Here is a 21935-nt window from a genome sequence, read left to right as displayed (position 1 = left end):
GAGGTGAGGAAGGGGAGAAGGTCTCCGGAAATGGTCTGGAGAAGAGAGGAGGGGATAGGGTCAAGTGGGCAGGTTGTTGGGCGGCCGGCCGTCACAAGACGCGAGATTTCATCTGGAGAGAGAGGGGAGAAAGAGGTCAAAGCACAGGGTAGGGCAGTGTGAGCAGGACCAGCGGTGTCGTTTGACTTAGCAAACGAGGATCGGATATCGTCAACCTTCTTTTCAAAATGGTTGACGAAGTCATCCGCAGAGAGGGAGGAGGGGGGGGGGGGGGGGGGAGGAGGATTCAGGAGGGAGGAGAAGGTAGCAAAGAGCTTCCTAGGGTTAGAGGCAGATGCTTGGAATTTAGAGTGGTAGAAAGTGGCTTTAGCAGCAGAGACAGAAGAGAAGAATGTAGAGAGGAGGGAGTGAAAGGATGCCAGGTCCGCAGGGAGGCGAGTTTTCCTCCATTTCCGCTCGGCTGCCCGGAGCCCTGTTCTGTGAGCTCGTAGTGAGTCGTCGAGCCATGGAGCTGGAGGGGAGGACCGAGCCGGCCTGGAGGATAGGGGACAGAGAAAATCAAAGGATGCAGAAAGGGAGGAGAGGAGGGTTGAGGAGGCAGAATCAGGAGATAGGTTGGAGAAGGTTTGAGCAGAGGGAAGAGATGATAGGATGGAAGAGGAGAGAGTAGCGGGAGAGAGAGAGCGAAGGTTGGGACGGCGCAATAGCATCCGAGTAGGGGCAGAGTGAGAAGTGTTGGATGAGAGCAAGAGGGAAAAGGATACAAGGTAGTGGTCGGAGATTTGGAGGGGAGTTGCAATGAGATTAGTGGAAGAACAGTATCTAGTAAAGATGAGGTCAAGCGTATTGCCTGCCTTGTGAGTAGGGGGGGAAGGTGAGAGGGTGAGGTCAAAAGAGAAGAGGAGTGGAAAGAAGGAGGCAGAGAGGAATGAGTCAAAGGTAGACGTGGGGAGGTTAAAGTCACCCAGAACTGTGAGAGGTGAGCCATCCTCAGGAAAGGAACTTATCAAGGCGTCAAGCTCATTGATGAACTCTCCAAGGGAACCTGGAGGGCGATAAATGATAAGGATGTTAAGCTTGAAAGGGCTGGTAACTGTGACAGCATGGAATTCAAATGAGGAGATAGACAGATGGGTCAGGGGAGAAAGAGAGAATGTCCACTTGGGAGAGATGAGGATTCCAGTGCCACCACCCCGCTGGCTCGATGCTCTAGGGGTATGCGAGAACACGTGGGCAGACGAAGAGAGAGCAGTAGGAGTAGCAGTGTTATCTGTGGTAATCCATGTTTCCGTCAGCGCCAGGAAGTCTAGGGACTGGAGGGTAGCATAGGCTGAGATGAACTCAGCCTTGTTGGCTGCAGACCGGCAGTTCCAGAGGCTGCCGGAGACCTGGAACTCCACGTGGGTCGTGCGTGCTGGGACCACCAGGTTAGAGTGGCAGCGGCCACGCGGTGTGGAGCTATATATATATACTGTGGGTATGCGGTTGACATACAGTGGGTATACAGTTGACATACAGTGGGTATGCGGTTGACATACGGTTGACATACAGTGGGTATGCGGTTGATATACGGTTGACATACAGTGGGTATACGGTTGACATACAGTGGGTATACGGTTAACATACAGTTGACATACAGTGGGTATGCGGTTGATATACGGCTGACATACAGTGGGTATGCGGTTGGCATACAATGGGTATACGGTTGACATACAGTGGGTATGCGGTTGATATACAGTGGGTATGCGGTTGATATACGGTTGACATACTGTGGGTATGCGGTTGATATACGGTTGACATACTGTGGGTATGCGGTTGATATACGGTTGACATACTGTGGGTATGCGGTTGATATACGGTTGACATACAGTGGGTATACGGTTGACATACAGTGGGTATGCGGTTGACATACGGTTGACATACAGTGGGTATGCAGTTGACATACAGTGGGTATGCGGTTGATATACTGTGGGTATGCGGTTGACATACGGTTGACATATAGTGGGTATGCGGTTGACATACTGTGGGTATGCAGTTGACATACGGTTGACATACAGTGGGTATGCGGTTGATATACTGTGGGTATGCGGTTGATATACGGTTGACATACGGTTGACATACTGTGGGTATGCGGTTGACATACGGTTGACATACAGTGGGTATGCGGTTGATATACTGTGGGTATGCGGTTGACATACGGTTGACATACGGTTGACATACTGTGGGTATGCGGTTGATATACAGTTGATATACAGTTGACATACTGTGGGTATATGGTTAACATACAGTTGACATACAGTGGGTATACGTTGACATACTGTGGGTATGCGGTTGACATACGGTTGACATATAGTGGGTATGCAGTTGACATACTGTGGGTATGCGGTTGACATACAGTGGGTATGCGGTTGATATACGGTTGACATACGGTTGATATACGGTTGACATACGGTTGACATACTGTGGGTATGCGGTTGATATACAGTTGATATACAGTTGACATACTGTGGGTATATGGTTAACATACAGTTGACATACAGTGGGTATGCGGTTGATATACTGTGGGTATGCGGTTGACATGCAGTTGACATACTGTGGGTATGCGGTTGACATACGGTTGATATACGGTTGACATACGGTTGATATACGGTTGACATACTGTGGGTATGCGGTTGATATACAGTTGACATACTGTGGGTATACGGTTGATATACAGTTGACATACTGTGGGTATACGGTTGACATACAGTGGGTATGCGGTTGACATACAGTGGGAATACGGTTTATATACAGTGGATGTACACATTTACAGTATCAGTATGAATTTATCTACATGCAGAGTGATGCAAATGCAGCACAGTGCAGTTATTTTGTGTACAGTTCAGAGATGGCAGCATGGAGTGCAGTCCTTTAGTCTCTATGGGCCACAGCACGGGGTAAGAAACCTTTCAGGTGCCGGGAGGTTTTGGTCATGAGTGGTGGGAGGAGCTATAGGAGGAGGGGCTCATTGTAATGGCTGGAAATGGGACAAATGGAACGGAGTCAAATGTGTGTTTGATACAGTTACATGAATTCCATTCCAGCCATTACAATGAGCCTGTCTTCCTATAGCTCCTCCCACCAGCCGCTGGTGTGTTCTGGGAACTTGGTAGCTTCGGATATTGTCGTTGTTGTGTCTATGTAGAGGAGAAGGATGATGGGTGTGTGTGTGTGCGTGTCTTACCGTGAGGGAGGTGAAGGTGAGGCAGATTCCTCCAAAGCCGTTGAAGGAGACCGCGATGAAAATGAGGGCCGAGAGTACTGGAGGAGGAAAGGGAGGAGGAGCAGAAGGAGGAAAGAGGAGACAAGAGGACAGAGTGAGTGAGATCTATGTGTGCAGTGTAATGTAATAAGCAGAAGTTGTGTTTAATGTCATTTCCTGTACATTTAGTGTTCATTTACATGTGATTTACAGTGGCTTAGGATTCTTACCTTCAGGGTTATAGGCAGCTCCAGCTATCATGGCACAAGAGAAAGCAAAACACGCACTGCAAGAGAGAGAGTTGATGATGACGCTGACTGGTGAAGACAATGATGATGACGATGGTTGTGAAGATAATGATTATGGTCACGAAGATGATGAACATGATAATTGTTTAAATAATACTAATTATGACAATGCTCAATGATAATTGCGATGATGATGATGATTGTAATAATAATGACGATGATGAAGATGACAATCACAGTGTAGATGATGATGATGATTTACTATTATTATCATGATGATGACGATGATGTTTCCCGTCTTTTACCTGCCGAGGAGGCGGAGTGGGCGGGGCCCGTACTTGTCCATCAGGATACCTAGCGGCAGAGTGGCTGCACTCAGCAGGAAGGAGCCAATGGTAAAGCCCAGATTCAACATCTCTTCCTGGTCCACGCAGCTATGCCAGATACCACTGTCCCACGAACTGATGTTACTGAACACTGTCTCATTGTCTGGGGGGGGGGGGGTGGAGAGAGATGGAAGAGAGAGGGGGGAGAAGGAGAAGGGTAAGGAGGTGGAGAGAGAGAGGGGAGTTGAGAACTATACAAGACACAGGAAACCACATGTGCTATAGACATATATTATCTATGGACGTATACAGGGGTGAATCGCAAGTTCCACTGGAGTTGAATTGTCACTTAGTCAAGCATTGATATCAGTGGAAGTTAGGATTCACCCCACAGTATCTATGCACAGGTTTATGTATACCTGGGGTCAATTCCATTTCAATTCCAGACAATTCAGGAAGTACACTGACATTCTCTTAAATGCTTTTCAATGAGGAACATTTTGAATTGGCATTTGGTCTTCTTTCTGAATTGACTGGAATTGAAATGGAATGGAACCCAACCCTGAAGTATACCATATCCCTGTGTGAGTGTTACCATGGACGGGGACGTACTTATGCAGAGGTGTGAGTAGAAGCCCTCGTTCTTGAGCATGATGAGTAGCGATCCCCAGCCCAGCAGCACAGCAGAGAACAGCAGGTTCTCTATGACCGCAGTCACCGCCATCCACCAGCGCCTACGATAGGCCTGGGCCAGAGAAGGAGCCATAGCTGCTCTGGGGGGAAAGAGAGAGAGCGAGAGAGCAAGAGGGAGAGAGCGAGAGAGAGCGAGAGAGCAAGAGCAAGGGAGAGCGAGAGAGAGCGAGAGAGAGAGAGAGAGAGAGCGAGAGCAAGAGGGAGAGAGCGAGAGAGAGCGAGAGGGAGAGAGAGAGAGAGAGAGAGAGAGAGGGAGAGCGAGAGAGAGCAAGAGGGAGGGAGAGAGAGAGAGAGAGAGAGAAGGTGGTAAAAAGAAAAAGACAAGAGGAAGATAGAGGAGAGAGTTTAACATTTAACAATCCTTTCTTACAGAATTACCGCACACACTGTCCGTACAGAACTTCAATGTTGCATCAACAACTTCAAAGGTCTACAAAAACTAAAAATACATATCAAAGCAAGAAAGGATGTTTTTTTTTTAAGTATGCAGCTACTTTCCTCCTCACTTTCATCTGAGCTCAGAGAGCAACAAAAAGAGAGGAACAGCAATACAAATTCTCTGTGGGATACTACAACTGAGAGTGAGGTTAACCATATGACTGACTCATCATCACCACCATCATGGCAACAACATAACTCTGGTTTCCGGAAAGACGCTGTGCTGAATGGTTTCTCTGCCAGTTCTGTTATAATCCCTGAATATGTTGACATTGACTTTCTATAAAGCATACAGCTAAGCAAGAGGAGTATCCTATAAACTCAGGGTTCGGCGGATTACATGAAAAATAAGATTGTGGCCAGTAAAAGAGCTTAAGGTCATTTGAATGATAAATACTTCAATCGACAGATGTAACAGATCCAAGAGAAATCGAATTATTTTATTAGTTGGATGACCAATTGTGCAAATACTCTGAATGTAGACTATTCTAAGTTTGCAAAAACACATAGATCTGTCTGTGAAGTAGTGCTTGAGCGATTAACCGAAATGTTCAATTATTTGAATGCCATTGTTGTTTTGTTTTTGTTTTGGGAGCTCAATACGCACATTGCCAGTTCCTCTAGAGATAAATCAGATCAAGCCCGAATTAGGGAGTTTTAGTTTCCAACAGGCAAATATTCTACATCGTTTAGCGCAGAAAACCTGGTAATTAACTACAATGACCATAGTCCATTGTGCGCCTACTTTACCGATCTGTGTTTCTTTTACGCCTGCTATGTTAGAATGCGTGATCGAGAGCAGTTGCTTTGTGAGGAACTCTACCTGAAAATACATTATCTAAGTGATTGATAATTGTTATTCAGCAGTCATAGAAGTATGCCTTATTTACCTTGAAGAACTACAAAATTGTGATTTTGTCAGACAGCATAGGCAGCAGCTAGAGATGAGATGACTTGGAATGAAACAATAAAGTCATCAAATAAACGTTTTATTATATACACAACAACTGAAATATTTTATTCAAATAATGTAACTAGATGATGGTTAATAAGTGATAAGCAGTAATGGGCAGTCTAACATCATGTGACTTTTATTCATTGTTTTATTCTGTGTTGTTACAGCATTCAACCCACATAATGCATTATGCATTTAATGTTGAAAAAAAATAATCTAAACCAAAATCAAAAACCGTGATTATTTTTTGAACAATCGAACTGACCCCAAAAAGCACTAAATCGCTCAGCACTGCTGCAAAGACAGAACGGTAGATTTGAGAGTACTCATTTCCACTGTAACTAGAGGTTTAGCCGAGTAAGCAGCTGATTTGTGCTTGGGAAGTGAACAGGATGTGGCTGTGTTGACTCATTTCAAAATCCAATTCAAATGTGGGATGATTCAGTTCTCAGTAAATCTGATGTTTTTTGGTTTAATAATTTTTTCCTGTGGAAAGCAACCAGGGAGAGCAAATGTTGCAGGTTTGGATTAGATTAAAAGATTAGAATAAAATGGAAAGGCTTCCATTCCCACTGAAAGGTGACTTCAAAGCTGTGTGGCGCAGCACAGCTTTCAAAAACTTGCCATCTCAGTGTGTTTGAGGCAATCACTTGAAGCCCACATCTTGATATTAGATGAAGTAATCCAAAATGTAATCCGCTGTTTTAAGAATGTAACTAATCAGATTACTTGTGTTTACATATTTTTGGGGTTGATTACAGTTACTTCAGTTTTGTAATCTGATTACGTAATCCTGGTTACATGTAATCTGTTAGTACTAGAGGTTGACCGATTATTCGGAATGGCCGAATAATTAGGGCCGATTTCAAGTTCTCATAATCTGTGATCGGCATTTTTGGACACCGATTGTGGCCGATTTTAAAACTTTTTTTTAAATGTTACCTTTATTTAACTAGGCAAGTCAGTTAAGAACACATTCTTATTTTCAATAACGGCCTAGGAACGGTGGGTTAACTGCCTTGTTCAGGGGCAGAACAACAGATTTTTACCTTGTCAGCTCGGGGATTCGATCTTGCAACCTTCCGGTTACTAGTCCAATGCTCTAACCACCTGCCTTCCATTGCACTCTACGAGGAGCAGGCTGACTACCTGTTACGTGAGTGCAGCAAGAAGCCAAGGTAAGTTGCTAGCTAGCATTAAACTTATCTTATAAAAAACAATCAACCTTAACATAATCACTAGTTAACTACACATGGTTGATGATATTACTAGTTTATCTAGCGTGTCCTGCGTTGCATATAATCGATGCGGTGCCTGTAAATTTCTCATCGAATCACAGCCTACTTCTCCAAACAGGTGATGATTTAACAAGCGCATTCGCGAAAAAAGCACTGTCGTTGCACCAATGTGTACCTAACCATAAACGTCAATGCCTTTCTTTAAAATCAATACACAAGTATATATTTTTAAACCTGCATATTTAGTTAATATTGCCTGCTAACATGACTTTCTTTTAACTACGGAAATTGTGTCACTTCTCTTATGTTCTGTGCAAGCAGTCAGGGTATATGCAGCAGCTTGGGCTGCCTGGCTCGTTGCAAACTGTGTGAAGACCATTTATTCCTAACAAAGACCGTAATTCATTTGCCAGAATTGTACATAATTATGACATAACATTGAAGGTTGTACAATGTAACAGCAATATTTAGACTTTTGGATGTCACCAGTTAGATAAAATACGGAACGTTTCCGTATTTCACTGAAATAATAAATGTGTCACGCCCTGACCTGAGAGAGAGGGTTTGTTTCTCTATGTCGTTAGGTCAGGGTGTGGGGTGGGCATTCTATGTTTTTGTATTTCTTTGTTTTGGGCCGAGTATGGTTCCTAATCAGAGGCAGCTGTCTATCGTTGCCTTTTCCCACCTGTGTTTTGTGGGATCTTGTGTTTGTGTAGCTGCCTGTGAGCAGCCCAGAACTTCACACTTTGTTTTTGTGAGTTTCATATTTATTAAACATGTGGAACTCTAAGTACGCTGCGCCTTGGTCTACTCCTATAGACGATTGTGACAAAATGTTTTGTTTTCGAAATGATAGTTTCCGGATTTGACCATATTAATGACCTAAGGCTCGTATTTCTGTGTGTTATGTTATAATTAAGTCTATGATTTGATATTTGATAGAGCAGTCTGACTGAGCGGCGGTAGGCAGCAGCAGGCTCGTAAGCATTCATTCAAACAGCACTTTTGTGCATTTGCCAGCAGTTCTTCGTTGTGCTTCAAGCATTGAGCTGTTCATGACTTCAAGCCTATCAACTCCCAAGATTAGGCTGGTGTAACCGATGTGAAATGGCTAGCTAGTTAGTGGGGTGTGCGCTAATAGCGTTTCAATCGGTAACGGCACTCGCTCTGAGACCTTAAAGTAGTTGTTCCCCTTGCTCTGCGAGGGCTGCGGCATTTGTGGAGCAATGGATAACGATGCTTCGAGGGTGGCTGTTTTCGATGTGTTCCTGGTTCGAGCCCAGGTAGGGGCGAGGAGAGGGACGGAAGCTATACTGTTTCACTGGCAATACCAAAGTGCCTATAAGAACATCCAATAGTCAAAGGTATATGAAATACAAATGGTATAGAGATAAATAGTCCTATAATAACTACAACCTTAAACTTCTTACCTGGGAATATTGAAGACTCATGTTAAAAGGAACCACCAGCTTTCATATGTTCTCATGTTCTGAGCAAGGAACTTAAACGTTAGCTTTTTTGCATGGCAAATATTAGAATTTTACTTCTCCAACACTTTGTTTTTGCATTACTTAAACCAAATTGAATATGTTTCATTATTTATTTGAGGCTAAATTGATTTTATTGATGTATTAAGTTAAAATAAAAGTGTTCATTCAGTATTGTTGTAATTGTCATTATAAATATGATTTATTTTTAAATCTGCCGATTAATCGGTATCGTCCTTTTTTGGTCCTCCAATAATCGGTGTTGAAAAATCATAATCGGTCGACCTCTAGTTAGTACCTAATTCTGACCGTTCACTAACTGCTTGGGAAAAAAACGGACAGTTTCCCTGTTAGTGTAGGTGGATCTACCTGCCATGAGGGAGAGAGGAATAAGGGATTGGTGTAAAGAAGAATTAGAGGACAAAAGAGCTGAATGGTGAGTAGAGTAGTGACCCCTGAATTGACCTTATTGCTGTGTGTCTGACCTCACGCTGTGGACCTATCAGGTATCAGACAGCTGGGACTGACACGAACACACACCCTGTTATTTGCATGTGCCTATGGCACACACAGCTTGAGCTAGTGAGCAAGGGTTTAGACTCGTAAAATGTGCCTTGTAAAAAATAAAAATAAATGTTTAAAAAAAATGTATTTGTAGTGAGGAGATTTTCCTCCTGGGTATAACTCACAAATATGCATGTTTACCTGTGGCCAACAGGCATGAAGTCTGTATGCATTAGAAAGTGGTTGTCAGATGTACAGTACCAGTCAAAAGTTTGGACACACCTACTCATTCAAGGTTCTCTTTATTTTTACTATTTTCTACATTGTAGAATAATAGTGAATACATCAAAACTATGAAATAACACATATCGAATCATGTAGTAACCAAAAAAGTGTTAAACAAATCAAAATATATTTTATATTTGAGATTCTACAAAGTAGCCACCCTTTGCCTTAATGACAGTTGCATTGTGACAAGGTAGGGGTGGTATACAGAAAATAGCCCTATTTGGTAAAATACCAAGTCCATATTATGGCAAGAACAGCTCAAATAAGCAAAGAGAATTTTCAGGACTTTAAGACATGGTGGTCAGTCAATCCGGAACATTTTAGAACTTTGAAAGTTTCTTCAAGTGCAGTCGCAAAAACCATCAAGCGCTGTCTCTCATGAGGACCGCCACAGGAAAGGAAAACCCAGAGTTACCTCTGCTGCAGAGGATGAGTTCATTAGTTACCAGCCTCAGAAATTGCAGGCCAAATAAATGCTTCACAGATTTCAAGTAACAGACATCTCAACATCAACTGTTCAGAGGAGACTGCATGAATCAGGCCTTGATGGTTGAATTGCTGCAAACAAACCACTACTAAAGGACATCAAAAAGAAGAGACTTGCTTGGGCCAAGAAACACGAGCAATGGACATTGGACCGGTGGAAATCTGTCCTTTGGTCTGATGAGTCCAAATTTGAGGTTCCAACTGCCATGTCTTTGTGAGATGCCGAGTCAGTGAACAGAAGATCTCCGCATGTGTGGTTCCCACTGTGAAGCATGGATAAGGAGGTGTGATGGTGTAGGGGTGCTTTGCTGGTGACACTGTCAGTAATTTATTTAGAATTCAAGGCACACTTAACCAGCATGGCTACCACTGCAGCGATATGCCATCCCATCTGGTTTGAGCTTAGTGGGACTATCATTTGTTTTCAACAAGAAAATGACCCAACACACCTCCAGGCTGTGTAACGGCTATTTGAACAAGGAGAGTAATGGAGTACAGCATCAGATGACCTGGCCACCATAATCAACTGACCTCAGCCCAATTGAGATGGTTTGGGATGAGTTGGACCACAGAGTAAGGAAAAGCAGCCAACAATTGCTTAGCATATGTTGGAAAAGCATTCCAGGTAAATCTGGTTGAGAGAATGCCAAGAGTATGCAAAGCTGTCATCAAGGCAAAGGGTGGCTACTTTGAAGAATCTAAAATATAAATTATATTTTGATTTGTTTAACACTTTTTTGGTTACTAAATGATTCCATGTGTGTTATTTCATAGTTTTGATGTCTTCACTATTATTCTACAATGTATAAAATAGTAAAAATAAAGAGAAACCCTTGAATGAGTAGGTATGTCCAAACTTTTGACTGGTACTGTAAGTGTGAATACGTGCCAGTCTATCTGTGACTGTGTGTGTAGGTAAAGCAGGTTTGACTGAGGGTCTATTACCTCTCTTGAACACGTGCCTGCAGCCAGACTGGGACTCCTGCCTGCTGGGGACAAAAATAGCTGCAGTGGTCACAGACCTAGTGACACTTAACTACACTAGTACACTACATGGGAACACATCTATGTTGCACAGAATACCTGGTTATTACAATGGCTGGAGAAATGTTTAAAGGGAACTCTTTTTCAACATCAAATTGGTCATCTCTAGCACCACCCCAACATATGAAAACGGCGGGTTTCTATGTTTGTAGATACGTTTTTTTCTGATGACATCATCGGGTGTGAATCATGTGATTTTAACCAACTATTAGGTTACTTACTACCACATCTACATGACATAAGGATCTTGTACCTGGAACGTGCTCATACTGAACCCAAACATTGGGGTGTGTTAGACTTTGACCTCTAACCCCTGACCTCTCTGCTCCTTATGTCACATAAATGTATGATGGAGTATCGAAGATGACCTTTCTGAACCCTCCAATTTAATTTAGGCGAGTATTAAGCAGACGGCTCGGTTCCACGAGGGGGCAAAAGAGGGCTTAGCCCACCAAAAGAGGGCTTAGCCCACCAAAAGAGGGCTTAGCCCACAGGGGGCGGTGTTGCAATCTACTGCAGAGATAGCCTGCAGAGTTCTGTCCTACTATCCAGGTCTGTACCCAAACAATTTGAACTTCTACTTTTAAAAAATCCATCTCTCTAAAAACAAGTCTCTCACCGTTGCCGCCTGCTATAGCCCACCCTCGGCCCCCAGCTGTGCTCTGGACACCATATGTGAACTGATTGCTCCCCATCTATCTTCAGAGCTCGTGCTACTAGGTGACCTAAACTGGGACATGCTTAACACCCCAGCCATCCTACAATCCAAGCTTGACGCCCTCAATCTCACACAAATTATTAATGAACCCACCAGGTACCACCCCAAAGCCGTAAACACTGGCACACTCATAGATATCATCCTAACCAATTTGCCCTCTAAATACACCTCTGCTGTTTTCAACCAAGATCTCAGCGATCACTGCCTCATTGCCTGCATCTGTAATGGGTCTACGGTCAAACGACCTCCACTCATCACTGTCAAACGCTCCCTGAAACATTTCAGTGAGCAGGCCTTTCTAATCGACCTGGCCCTGGTATCCTGGAAGGATATTGACCTCATCCCGTCAGTAGAGGATGCCTGGTTATTTTTTTTAAATGCCTTCCTCACCATCTTAAATAAGCATGCCCCTTTCAAGAAATTTAGAACCAGGAACAGATATAGCCCTTGGTTCTCCCCAGACCTGACTGCCCTTAACCAACACAAAAACATCCTATGGCGTTCTGCATTAGCATCAAACAGCCCCTGTGATATGCAACTTTTCAGGGAAGTTAGAAACCAATATACACAAGCAGTTAGAAAAGCTAAGGCTAGCTTTTTCAAGCAGAAATTTGCTTCCTGCAACACATTCAAAGGTTGTGGGACATTGTAAAGTCCATGGAAAATAACAACAGCTCCTCCCAACTGCCCACTGCACTGAGGATAGGAAACTCTGTCACCATCGATAAACCCACTATAATTGAGAATTTCAATAAGCATTTTTCTACGGCTGGCTATGCTTTCCACCTGGCTACCCCTACTGCAGTCAACAGCACTGCACCCCCCACAGCTACTCGCCCAAGCCTTCCCCATTTCTCCTTCTCCCAAATCCATTCAGCTAATGTTCTGAAAGAGCTGCAAAATCTGGACCCCTACAAATCAGCCGGGCTAGACAATCTGGACCCTTTCTTTCTAAAATTATCTGCCGAAATTATTGCAACCCCTATTACTAGCCTGTTCAACCTCTCTTTCGTGTCGTCTGAGATTCCCATAGATTGGAAAGCAGCTGCTGTCATCTCCCTCTTCAAAGGAGGGGACACTCTTGACCCAAATTGCTATAGACCTATATCCATCCTACCCTGCCTTTCTAAGGTCTTTGAAAGCCAAGTCAACAAACAGATTACCGACCATTTCGAATCCCACCGCACCTTCTCCGCTATGCAATCTGGTTTCAGAGCTGGTCATGGGTGCACCTCAGCCTCGCTCAAGGTCCTAAACGATATCGTAACCGCCATCAATAAGAAACAATACTGTGCTGCTGTTTTCATTGACCTGGCCAAGGCTTTCGACTCTGTCAATCACCACATCCTCATCGGCCGACTCAATAGCCTTGGTTTCTCTAATGATTGCATCGCCTGGTTCACCAACTACTTCTCTGATAGAGTTCAGTGTGTCAAATCGGAGGGCCTGTTGTCCGGACCTCTGGCAGTCTCTATGGGGGTGCCACAGGGTTCAATTCTTGGGCCAACTCTTTTCTCTGTATAGATCAATGATGTTGCTCTTGCTGCTGGTGAGTCTCTGATCCACCTCTACGCAGACGACACCATTCTGTATACTTCTGGCCCTTCTTTGGACACTTAACAACCCTCCAGACGAGCTTCAATGCCATACAACTCTCCTTCTGTGGCCTCCAACTGCTCCTAAATACAAGTAAAACTAAATGCATGCTCTTCAACCGATCGCTGCCTGCACCTGCCCGCCTGTCCTGCATCACTACTCTGGACGGTTCTGACTTAGAATATGTGGACAACTACAAATACCTAGGTGTCTGTAAACTCTCCTTCCAGACTCACATCAAACATCTCCAATCCAAAGTTAAATCAAGAATTGGCTTCCTATTTCGCAACAAAGCATCCTTCACTCATGCTGCCAAACATACCCTCGTAAAACTGACCATCCTACCGATCCTCGACTTTGGCGATGTCATTTACAAAATAGCCTCCAATACCCTACTCAACAAACTGGATGCAGTCTATCACAGTGCCATCCGTTTTGTCACCAAAGCCCCATATACTACCCACCACTGCGACCTGTACGCTCTCGTTGGCTGGCCCTCGCTTCATACTCGTCGCCAAACCCACCACCAGGTCATCTACAAGACCGTGCTAGGTAAAGTCCACCCTTATCTCCGCTCACTGGTCACCATAGCAGCACCCACCTGTAGCACGCGCTCCAGCAGGTATATCTCTCTGGTCACCCCCAAAGCCAATTCCTCCTTTGGCCGTCTCTCTTTCCAGTTCTCTGCTGCCAATGACTGGAACGAACTACAAAAATCTCTGAAACTGGAAACACTTATCTCCCTCACTAGCTTTAAGCACCAGCTGTCAGAGCAGCTCACAGATCACTGCACATGTACATAGCCCATCCAACTACCTCTTTCCCTACTGTATTTATTTATTTTATTTTGCTCCTTTGTACCCCATTATCTCTATTTCTACTTTGCACTTTCTTCTACTACAAATCTACCATTCCAGTGTTTTACTTGCTATATTGTATTTACTTTGCCACCATGGACTTTTTTGCCTTTACCTCCCTTATCTCACCTCATTTGCTCACATTGTACATACTTATTTTTCTACTGTATATTTGTTTTACTCCATGTGTAACTCTGTGTTGTTGTATGTTGTCGAACTGCTTTGCTTTATCTTGGCCAGGTCGCAATTGTAAATGAGAACTTGTTCTCAACTTGCCTACCTGGTTAACCTGTTATGGCTAGGGGGCAGTATTTTCACAGCCGGATAAAAAACGTACCCGATTTAATCTGATTATTACTCCTGCCCAGAAACTAGAATATGCATATAATTATTAGCTTTGGATAGAAAACATTCCAAAGTTTCTAAAACTGTTTGAATGGTGTCTGTGAGTATAACAGAACTCATTTGGCAGGCTAAAACCTGAGAAGATTCCATGCAGGAAGTGGCCCTGTCTGACAATTTCTTGCCCTTCTTGATTATCTCTATCCATTACAGAGGATTTCTGCTGTTACGTGACACTTCCTACGGCTCCCATGGGCTCTCAGAAGGCGGCAAAAAGCTGAATCGTGGCTTTGCAGGCTCTGGTTGAAAAAAAAGTAGCGCGTTTGGGTAGTGGCTGGTTACAGTACTGTGAGACTCAGGCTCGTGCCCGCGTCGACAGAATGCTTTGTTTTCTTTCGTCTGTTTACCTAAACGCAGATTCCCGGTCGGAATATTATCGCTTTTTTACGAGAAAAATGGCATAAAAATTGATTTTAAACAGCGGTTGACATGCTTCGAAGTACGGTAATGGAATATTTAGAAATCTTTTGTCACGAATTGCGCCATGCTCGTGACCCTTATTTACACTTCGGATAGTGTCTTGAACGCACGAACAAAACGCCGCTATTTGGATATAACGATGGATTATTTTGGACCAAACCAACATTTGTTATTGAAGTAGCAGTCCTGGGAGTGCATTCTGACAAAGACAACAAAGGTAATCAAACTTTTGTAATAGTAAATCGGAGTTTGGTCAGGGCTAAACTTGGTCGGTGTCTAAATGGCTAGCCGTGATGGCTGGGCTATCTACTGAGAATATTGCAAAATGTGCTTTCACCGAAAAGCTATTTTAAAATCGGACATATCGAGTGCATAGAGGAGTTCTGTATCTATAATTCTTAAAATAATTGTTATGTTTTTTGTGAACGTTTATCGTGAGTAATTTAGTAAATTCACCGGAGGTTTGCGGGGGGTATGCTAGTTCTGAACGTCACATGCTAATGTAAAAAAGCTGTTTTTTGATATAAATATTAACTTGATTGAACAAAACATGCATGCATTGTATAACATAATGTCCTAGGGTTGTCATCTGATGAAGATCATCAAAGGTTAGTGCTGCATTTAGCTGTGGTTTTGTTTTTTGTGACATTATATGCTAGCTTGAAAAATGGGTGTCTGATTATTTCTGGCTGGGTACTCTGCTGACATAATCTAATGTTTTGCTTTCGCTGTAAAGCCTTTTTGAAATCGGACAGTGTGGTTAGATTAACGAGAGTCTTGTCTTTAAAATGCTGTAAAATAGTCATATGTTTGAAAAATGGAAGTTTTCGGATTTTAGAGGAGTTTGTATTTCGCGCCACGCCCATCATTGGATATTGGAGCAGGTGTTCCGCTAGCGGAACATCTAGATGTAAGAGGTTAAATAAAGGTGAAATAAATAAATAAATAAATTCTAAGCCAAACTGCTTGCTTTTCAGTATTTTAGTTTGCACGCATAAATAACTAGGCTACTACTTTCAGCATTTAGTTGGCCTTATTTTGGTAAGACAGCAGTGTGTACGGCTGCATTCACATAGATAGTGTTATACACCTATTACAAACAGCCTATCTTGTAGCCTATATTCATTACCAAAATGACCCTGCTTTAGTGCTGCTACAGCGCAGCGGAGATCGGCTACTTTTAAAAGCACTCAATCAATGATGGTCTTGGCGTCTCGGCATTTGAACTTTATGTTTAGTGAATTCAATATAATTCCAATGCGAGAACCCACCAAAATTGTGCCCCCTCACTGATTTCAACTACCCCCTTAGTCATTTTATCCTGGCGCCGGGTCTGAAGTGATGACCCCCTCTGAAGAATCCCCCTCCCCTGTTCATTTTGGTTGAACTCTCTCCCCTTACTATCGCTGCATCTCTTTCATGTCTGTCTCATTCTTTGCACTCCGATGCCCCCCCCCCGCAGAACAAATAAAGTTGTATCTCAACCTTGAAAGGGCCAGACAGAGGATGGGCCCCAATGGCACCCAACTCCCTTTATAGTGCACTATAGGAATAGGGTGCCCATTTGGGACACATCCAGAGAGACAGCCCCTGTCACACAAGTCCTGTCCACAATGACTGACTGACTGGCTGGTTAGTTGTGTTATGCTCGCTATGATGACAATCACCAACGGGATGTCACTTCCAACCATCGTTCACATGGGGACAGCAGGCAGCCTTGCGGTTTAGCGCGTTGGGCCACTAACCGAAACGTCGCTGGTTCGTATCCCCGAGCCAGCTAGGTGAAAAATCTGTCGATGTGCCCTTGCGCAAGGTACTTAACTCTAGTTGCTCTGGATAGGAGTGTCAGCTAAATGACAAAACTGGGAGATGTGGCTTGATGGTCATAATTTCAACAGGGCTTGAAATGGGAGCAAGTACAATTTATATTAGGTTCTGCTGTAAAATGGCGCCGGAGCAGAAGGCAGACAGACGTTATACATGCCTCCAAACATTTTATTTTTTTGTACATTATCTGCGTTGTTTAACTAGTTTTTTTAAATATTTTTGTACATAATGTTGCTGCTACCGTCTCTTATGACCGAAAATAAATTCTAGACATCAGGACTGCGATTACTCATGACGGACTAGCCGAATCCTTTTACGACTCTGACGAGCCCGAGGCGGAGGATATACGGCTCCCTCGGGAACAGGCCCCGACCCCAGTGATCTGCGTGAAGAGGAGGCAGAGAAAGAGAGGCCGGAGGGCGGGCTGCCTTCTGAGGAGTAGGAGGCGATCGAATAAGCCCCCACTCCCCGCAATTCTGCTCACAAACATGCAATCTTTGGACAATAAAATGGACGAGTTATTGGGAAGATTAAACTACCAACAGGACATTAATAACTGTAACATCTTATACTTCACGGAGTCGTGGCTGAACGACGACAATATCAACATACAGCTGGCTGGCAGGATAGAACAGCGGCGTCTGGTAAGACAAGGGGTGGCGATCAATGTATTTTTGTAAACAACAGCTGGTGCACGATATCTGAGGACGTCTCGAGCCATTGCTCGCCTAAGGTAGAGTTTCTCATGATAAGCTGCAGACCACATTACCTACTGAGAGAGTTCTCATCTATATTCTTTGTAGTTGTTTACATACCACCACAGTCAGAGGCTGGCACTAAGATAGCGTTGAATGAGTTGTATTCCGCCATAAGCAAACAAGAAAAACACTCACCCAGAGGAGGCGCTCCTAGTAGCCGGGGACTTTAATGCAGGGAAACTTAAATCTGTTTTACCTCATTTCTATCAACATGTTAAATGTGCAACCAGAGGGAAAAGAACTCCGGACCACCTATACTCCACATACAGACATGCATACAAAGCCCTCCCACCATTTGGCAAATCTGGCCATAATTCTATCTTCCTGCTTACAAGCAAAACTTAAAGCAGGAAGCACCAGTGACTAGATCAATAAAAAAGTGGTCAGACGAAGCAGATGCTAAGCTACAGGACTGTTTTGCTAGCACAGACTGGAATATGTTCTGGGGTTCCTCCAATGGCATTGAGGAGTACACCACATCTGTCATTGGCTTCATTAATAAGTGCATCGATGACGCGTCCCCACAGTGACCGTACGTACATACCCCAACTAGAAACTATGGATTACAGGCAGCATCCACACTGAGCTAAAGGCTAGAGCTGCCGCTTTCAAGGAGCGGGACTCTAACCCGGAAGCTTATAAGAAATCCCGCAATGCCCTCCAACGAACCATCAAACAGGCAAAGCATCAATACAGGACTAAGATCGAATTGTACTACACCGGCTCTGATGCTCGTCGGATGTGGCAAGGCCTGCAAACCATTACAGACTACAAAGGGAAACACGGCCGAGAGCTGCCCAGTGACACGAGCCTAGCGGACGAGCTAAACTACTTCTATGCTCGCTTCGAGGCAAGTAACACTGAAACATGCATGAGAGCACCAGCTGTACCGGAAGACTGTGTGATCACGCTCTCCGCAGCTGATGTGGGTAAGACCTTTAGACAGGTCAACATTCACAAGGCACAGGGCCAGACGGATTAACAGGACGTGTACTGCGAGCATGCGCTGACCAACTAGCAAGTGTCTTCACTGACATTTTCAACCTCTCCCTGTCCGAGTCTGTAATACCAACACGTTTTAAGCAGACCACCATAGTGCCTGTATGCAAGAACACTAAGGTAACCTGCCTAAATGACTACCGACCTGTAGCACTCACGTCTGTAGCCATGAAGTGCTTGGAAAGGCTTGTCATGGCTCACATCAACACCATCATCCCAGAAACCCGGGACCCACTCCAATTTGCATACCGCCCCAACAGATCCACAGATAATGCAGTCTCTATTGCACTCCACACTGCCCTTTCCCACCTGGACAAAAGGAACACCTATGTGAGAATGCTATTCATTGACTACAGCTCAGCGTTCAACACCATAGTGCCCTCAAAGCTCATCAATAAGCTAAAGACCCTGGGACTAAACACCTCCCTCTGCAACTGGATCCTGGATTTCCTGACGGGCCGCCCCCAGGTGGTAAGGGTAGGTAACAAAACATCCACCACGCTGATCCTCAACACAGGCCCCCCCCAGGGGTGCGTGCTCAGCCCCCTCCTGTACTCCCTGTTCACTCATGACTGCACGGCCAGGCACGACTCCAACACCATCATTAAATCTGCCGATGACACAACAGCCTGATCACCGACAACAACGAGACAGCCTATAGGGAGGAGGTCAGAGACCTGGCCGTGTGATGCCAGGACAACAACCTCTCCCTCAACGTGTCCAAGACAAAAGAGATGATTGTGGACTACAGGAAAGAGAGGACCGAGCACACCCCCATTCTCATCTGCCAGGCTGCAGTGGAGCAGGTTGAGAGCTTTAAGTTCCTTGGTGTCCACATCACCAACAAACTAACATGGTTCTCAGATCCTCAAAAGTGCTACAGCTGCACCATCGAGAGTATCCTGACTGGTTGCATCACTGCCTGGTATGGCAACTGCTCAGCCTCCGACCTCAAGGCACTACAGAGGGTAGTGCGAACGGCCCAGTACATCACTGAGGCCAAGCTTCCTGCCATCCAGGACCTCTATACCAGGCGGTGTCAGAGGAAGGCCCTAAAAATTGTCAGACTCCAGCCACCCTATTCATAGACTCTTCTCTCTGCTACCACACGGCAAGCGGTACCGGAGCGCCAAGTCTAGGTCCAAGAGGCTTCTAAACAGCTTCTACTCCCAAGCCATAAGACTCCTGAACATCTAGTCAAATGGCTACCCAGACTATTCACATTGCCCCCCTCCCCACCACTGCCACTCTCTGTTGTCATTTGTGCATAGTCACTTCAATTAACTCTACCTACATGTACATATTACCTGTTTTTTTTAAACTGCACTGTTGGTTAGGGGCTCGTAGGTAAGCATTTCACTGTAAGGGATACTACACCTGTTGTATTTGGCGCATGTGACTAATAAAATTTGATTTGAAATTCTTTAAGCCAATATACTATAATAATTGCTGGAACTCAAGACACAGAAAATGTGAGGAGCCTGTACATAGTACCGGTGTGTACTGGCCAGATTCAGGCACTGATCATAAGTCATTTTTTGTTTAGTGTGCCGGTAGAACCAAAGGAAAAAAAGGGGGAAATAGTTTGTCAAAGAAGTATCTTTCTCTTTCACAGGAAGATGGCGGCGACAGAAATGGCAGTTCTGCTTCTAGCTCCTACTCAACTTCAGTATTTTTGTTGGTTGTGTGTCCTCCACCCAGTACCCTGCCCTAAACTTAGTCACTGTCACTAACTGGCTACCACCCAGTTACTCAACGGGGTGGTTGAGACTGCTGATCTATGTACATAGACATGGATCCATTGGTCACTTTAGTTATGTTTACATACTGTAGTCAATGCCATCCTATTCACCTATTGCTGTATATATACTATTTTATCCTACGTATTCTACAGATATGTACAGTATGTGGATAGAATATTTACTATGTCTATACATCCCATATATATTACACATACACTCCTAATATTTATATAATTTCTGAATTCCATTCTTTTACTTTTATATCTGTGTGTTTTGTTGTGAATTGTTAGATATTACTGCACTGCTGGAGCTAGAAACACAAGCATTTCGCTACACCCGCAATAACATCTGCTAAATATGTGTATGCGACCAATAAAATTAGATTTACAAGAACGTTGGAAAGCATCATTCTAAGAAAATCAGCAACTTTTGGAGGACAGTGGAAGTTGTAATCAAAATGTAATCATAAACAAGCACTTTTATCAACTTCCACTACCCTCTAAGAGTTTCTGAATTTCCTATTCCTGATTTAGGCACCAGCTAAGGCAGAGTAAATACACTGAGTAAATACACAGTATATAAAACCTGGGGTGGTAAAACTGCCACACCTCTCTCGATCCCTCCCTCTGTTTCAGCTGTTTCCACTCGTGCGGCCTATCCGTGGGTGGTGGACGCGCGTGACCCCTCCTCGTGCTCCCCTGTGTGCGCACTGACAGCTGCGTCCAGGTGTCACCGGTGGTGCCACCTTTTACGTGCACAGCGCATAGATTACGCATGGATTGCCCAGTGCGGTTTCTAAGTATACAAAGTTGATTATAAACCAACTACTGGTCACCCTCCATTATACTATTTTTATGGCCAAATGACACCTGAAACGTGGGGAGGGCATTTTATATATATATAATTTTAGCGCCAAACACAATAGTGTCAACATATTAACGTTAGCATTGTACAAACGAATATAAAAATCATCCGTGTCACTCGGTCTACAAAAAAGTTATGCACATTAATATAACAAAAGAAAGATTATGAAAAAGAATGGGGGGAACTAATACAGAAAATAACTATTGTGCCATGTGCGTAAAGTCAAATTCCTCTTACCAGACACACAAAAGATCAGCAACATTTCTGAACATGCACAACAATGGAAATTACTTACTTCAGACGCTAATCCCTGAAAGAATTGATATCTATGGTAAATGGTTTATTTCCCTTCTTTAGTGAAAAAAAAAGCGGGATATAAACTGTCTGCTGCGAACACGTTACACAGTCAGTCACTGTGGGTCTTGTGAAACTTCACTACATTCACTTAGTTCCTCGTCACAACTTCATTACATTTGTATGGCTTTAAACCCCTCCTCTCTCGCGCTCTCCTTCCTAAAGTCTATATAAATGGACTCCCCACCCACCCACCCGCCGCAGAGAGTTTCCATTTACTTATAAACGCAGCACGCTCAGTTGTCAGTGGTACTTTACAGCTGTCAAATAAAAACCTTGTTCCACTGCGCTACCTTGCGGCGAATATTTAAATACAAATACACAAACAGCATAATACGGAGACGATTTTTTTCTTGATCAGGGCCCAGGCTATAACCAGGACACAGTTGTTCCTGGTGATGTTAGCTGACATCAGGGTTTCCCAAACTCGGTCCTGCCCCGTCCCTCCCG

At 44.0% G+C, this 21935-nt stretch overlaps 1 protein-coding gene across 2 annotated transcripts in view; it reads right to left on the bottom strand.

The window, feature by feature from the left end:
* Positions 1-21606, bottom strand: part of LOC123742427 (large neutral amino acids transporter small subunit 3) — a 44308-nt gene extending 22702 nt beyond the window's left edge. Inside the window, exons 1-5 of one of the 2 annotated variants that reach the window (XM_045716647.2) lie at positions 21427-21606; positions 4428-4588; positions 3795-3978; positions 3472-3527; positions 3224-3300 (exon numbers count right to left, since the gene is read on the bottom strand). In XM_045716647.2, coding sequence (XP_045572603.1) covers positions 3224-3300; positions 3472-3527; positions 3795-3978; positions 4428-4581 — 471 coding nt within the window. In that variant the 5' untranslated portion in view covers positions 4582-4588; positions 21427-21606. The remainder of the gene's footprint in view (positions 1-3223; positions 3301-3471; positions 3528-3794; positions 3979-4427; positions 4589-21426) is intronic. The other variant, XM_045716648.2, reaches the window with a different exon arrangement.
* Between the last annotated feature and the right edge of the window lie 329 nt (positions 21607-21935).

This window comes from Salmo salar, chromosome 04 (assembly GCF_965601325.2).
Source record: "Salmo salar chromosome 04, fSalSal1, whole genome shotgun sequence".
NCBI lineage: Eukaryota > Metazoa > Chordata > Actinopteri > Salmoniformes > Salmonidae > Salmo > Salmo salar.
Note: the sequence above shows the minus strand (reverse complement) of the source record. Positions and strands in the feature narration are given on the sequence as shown.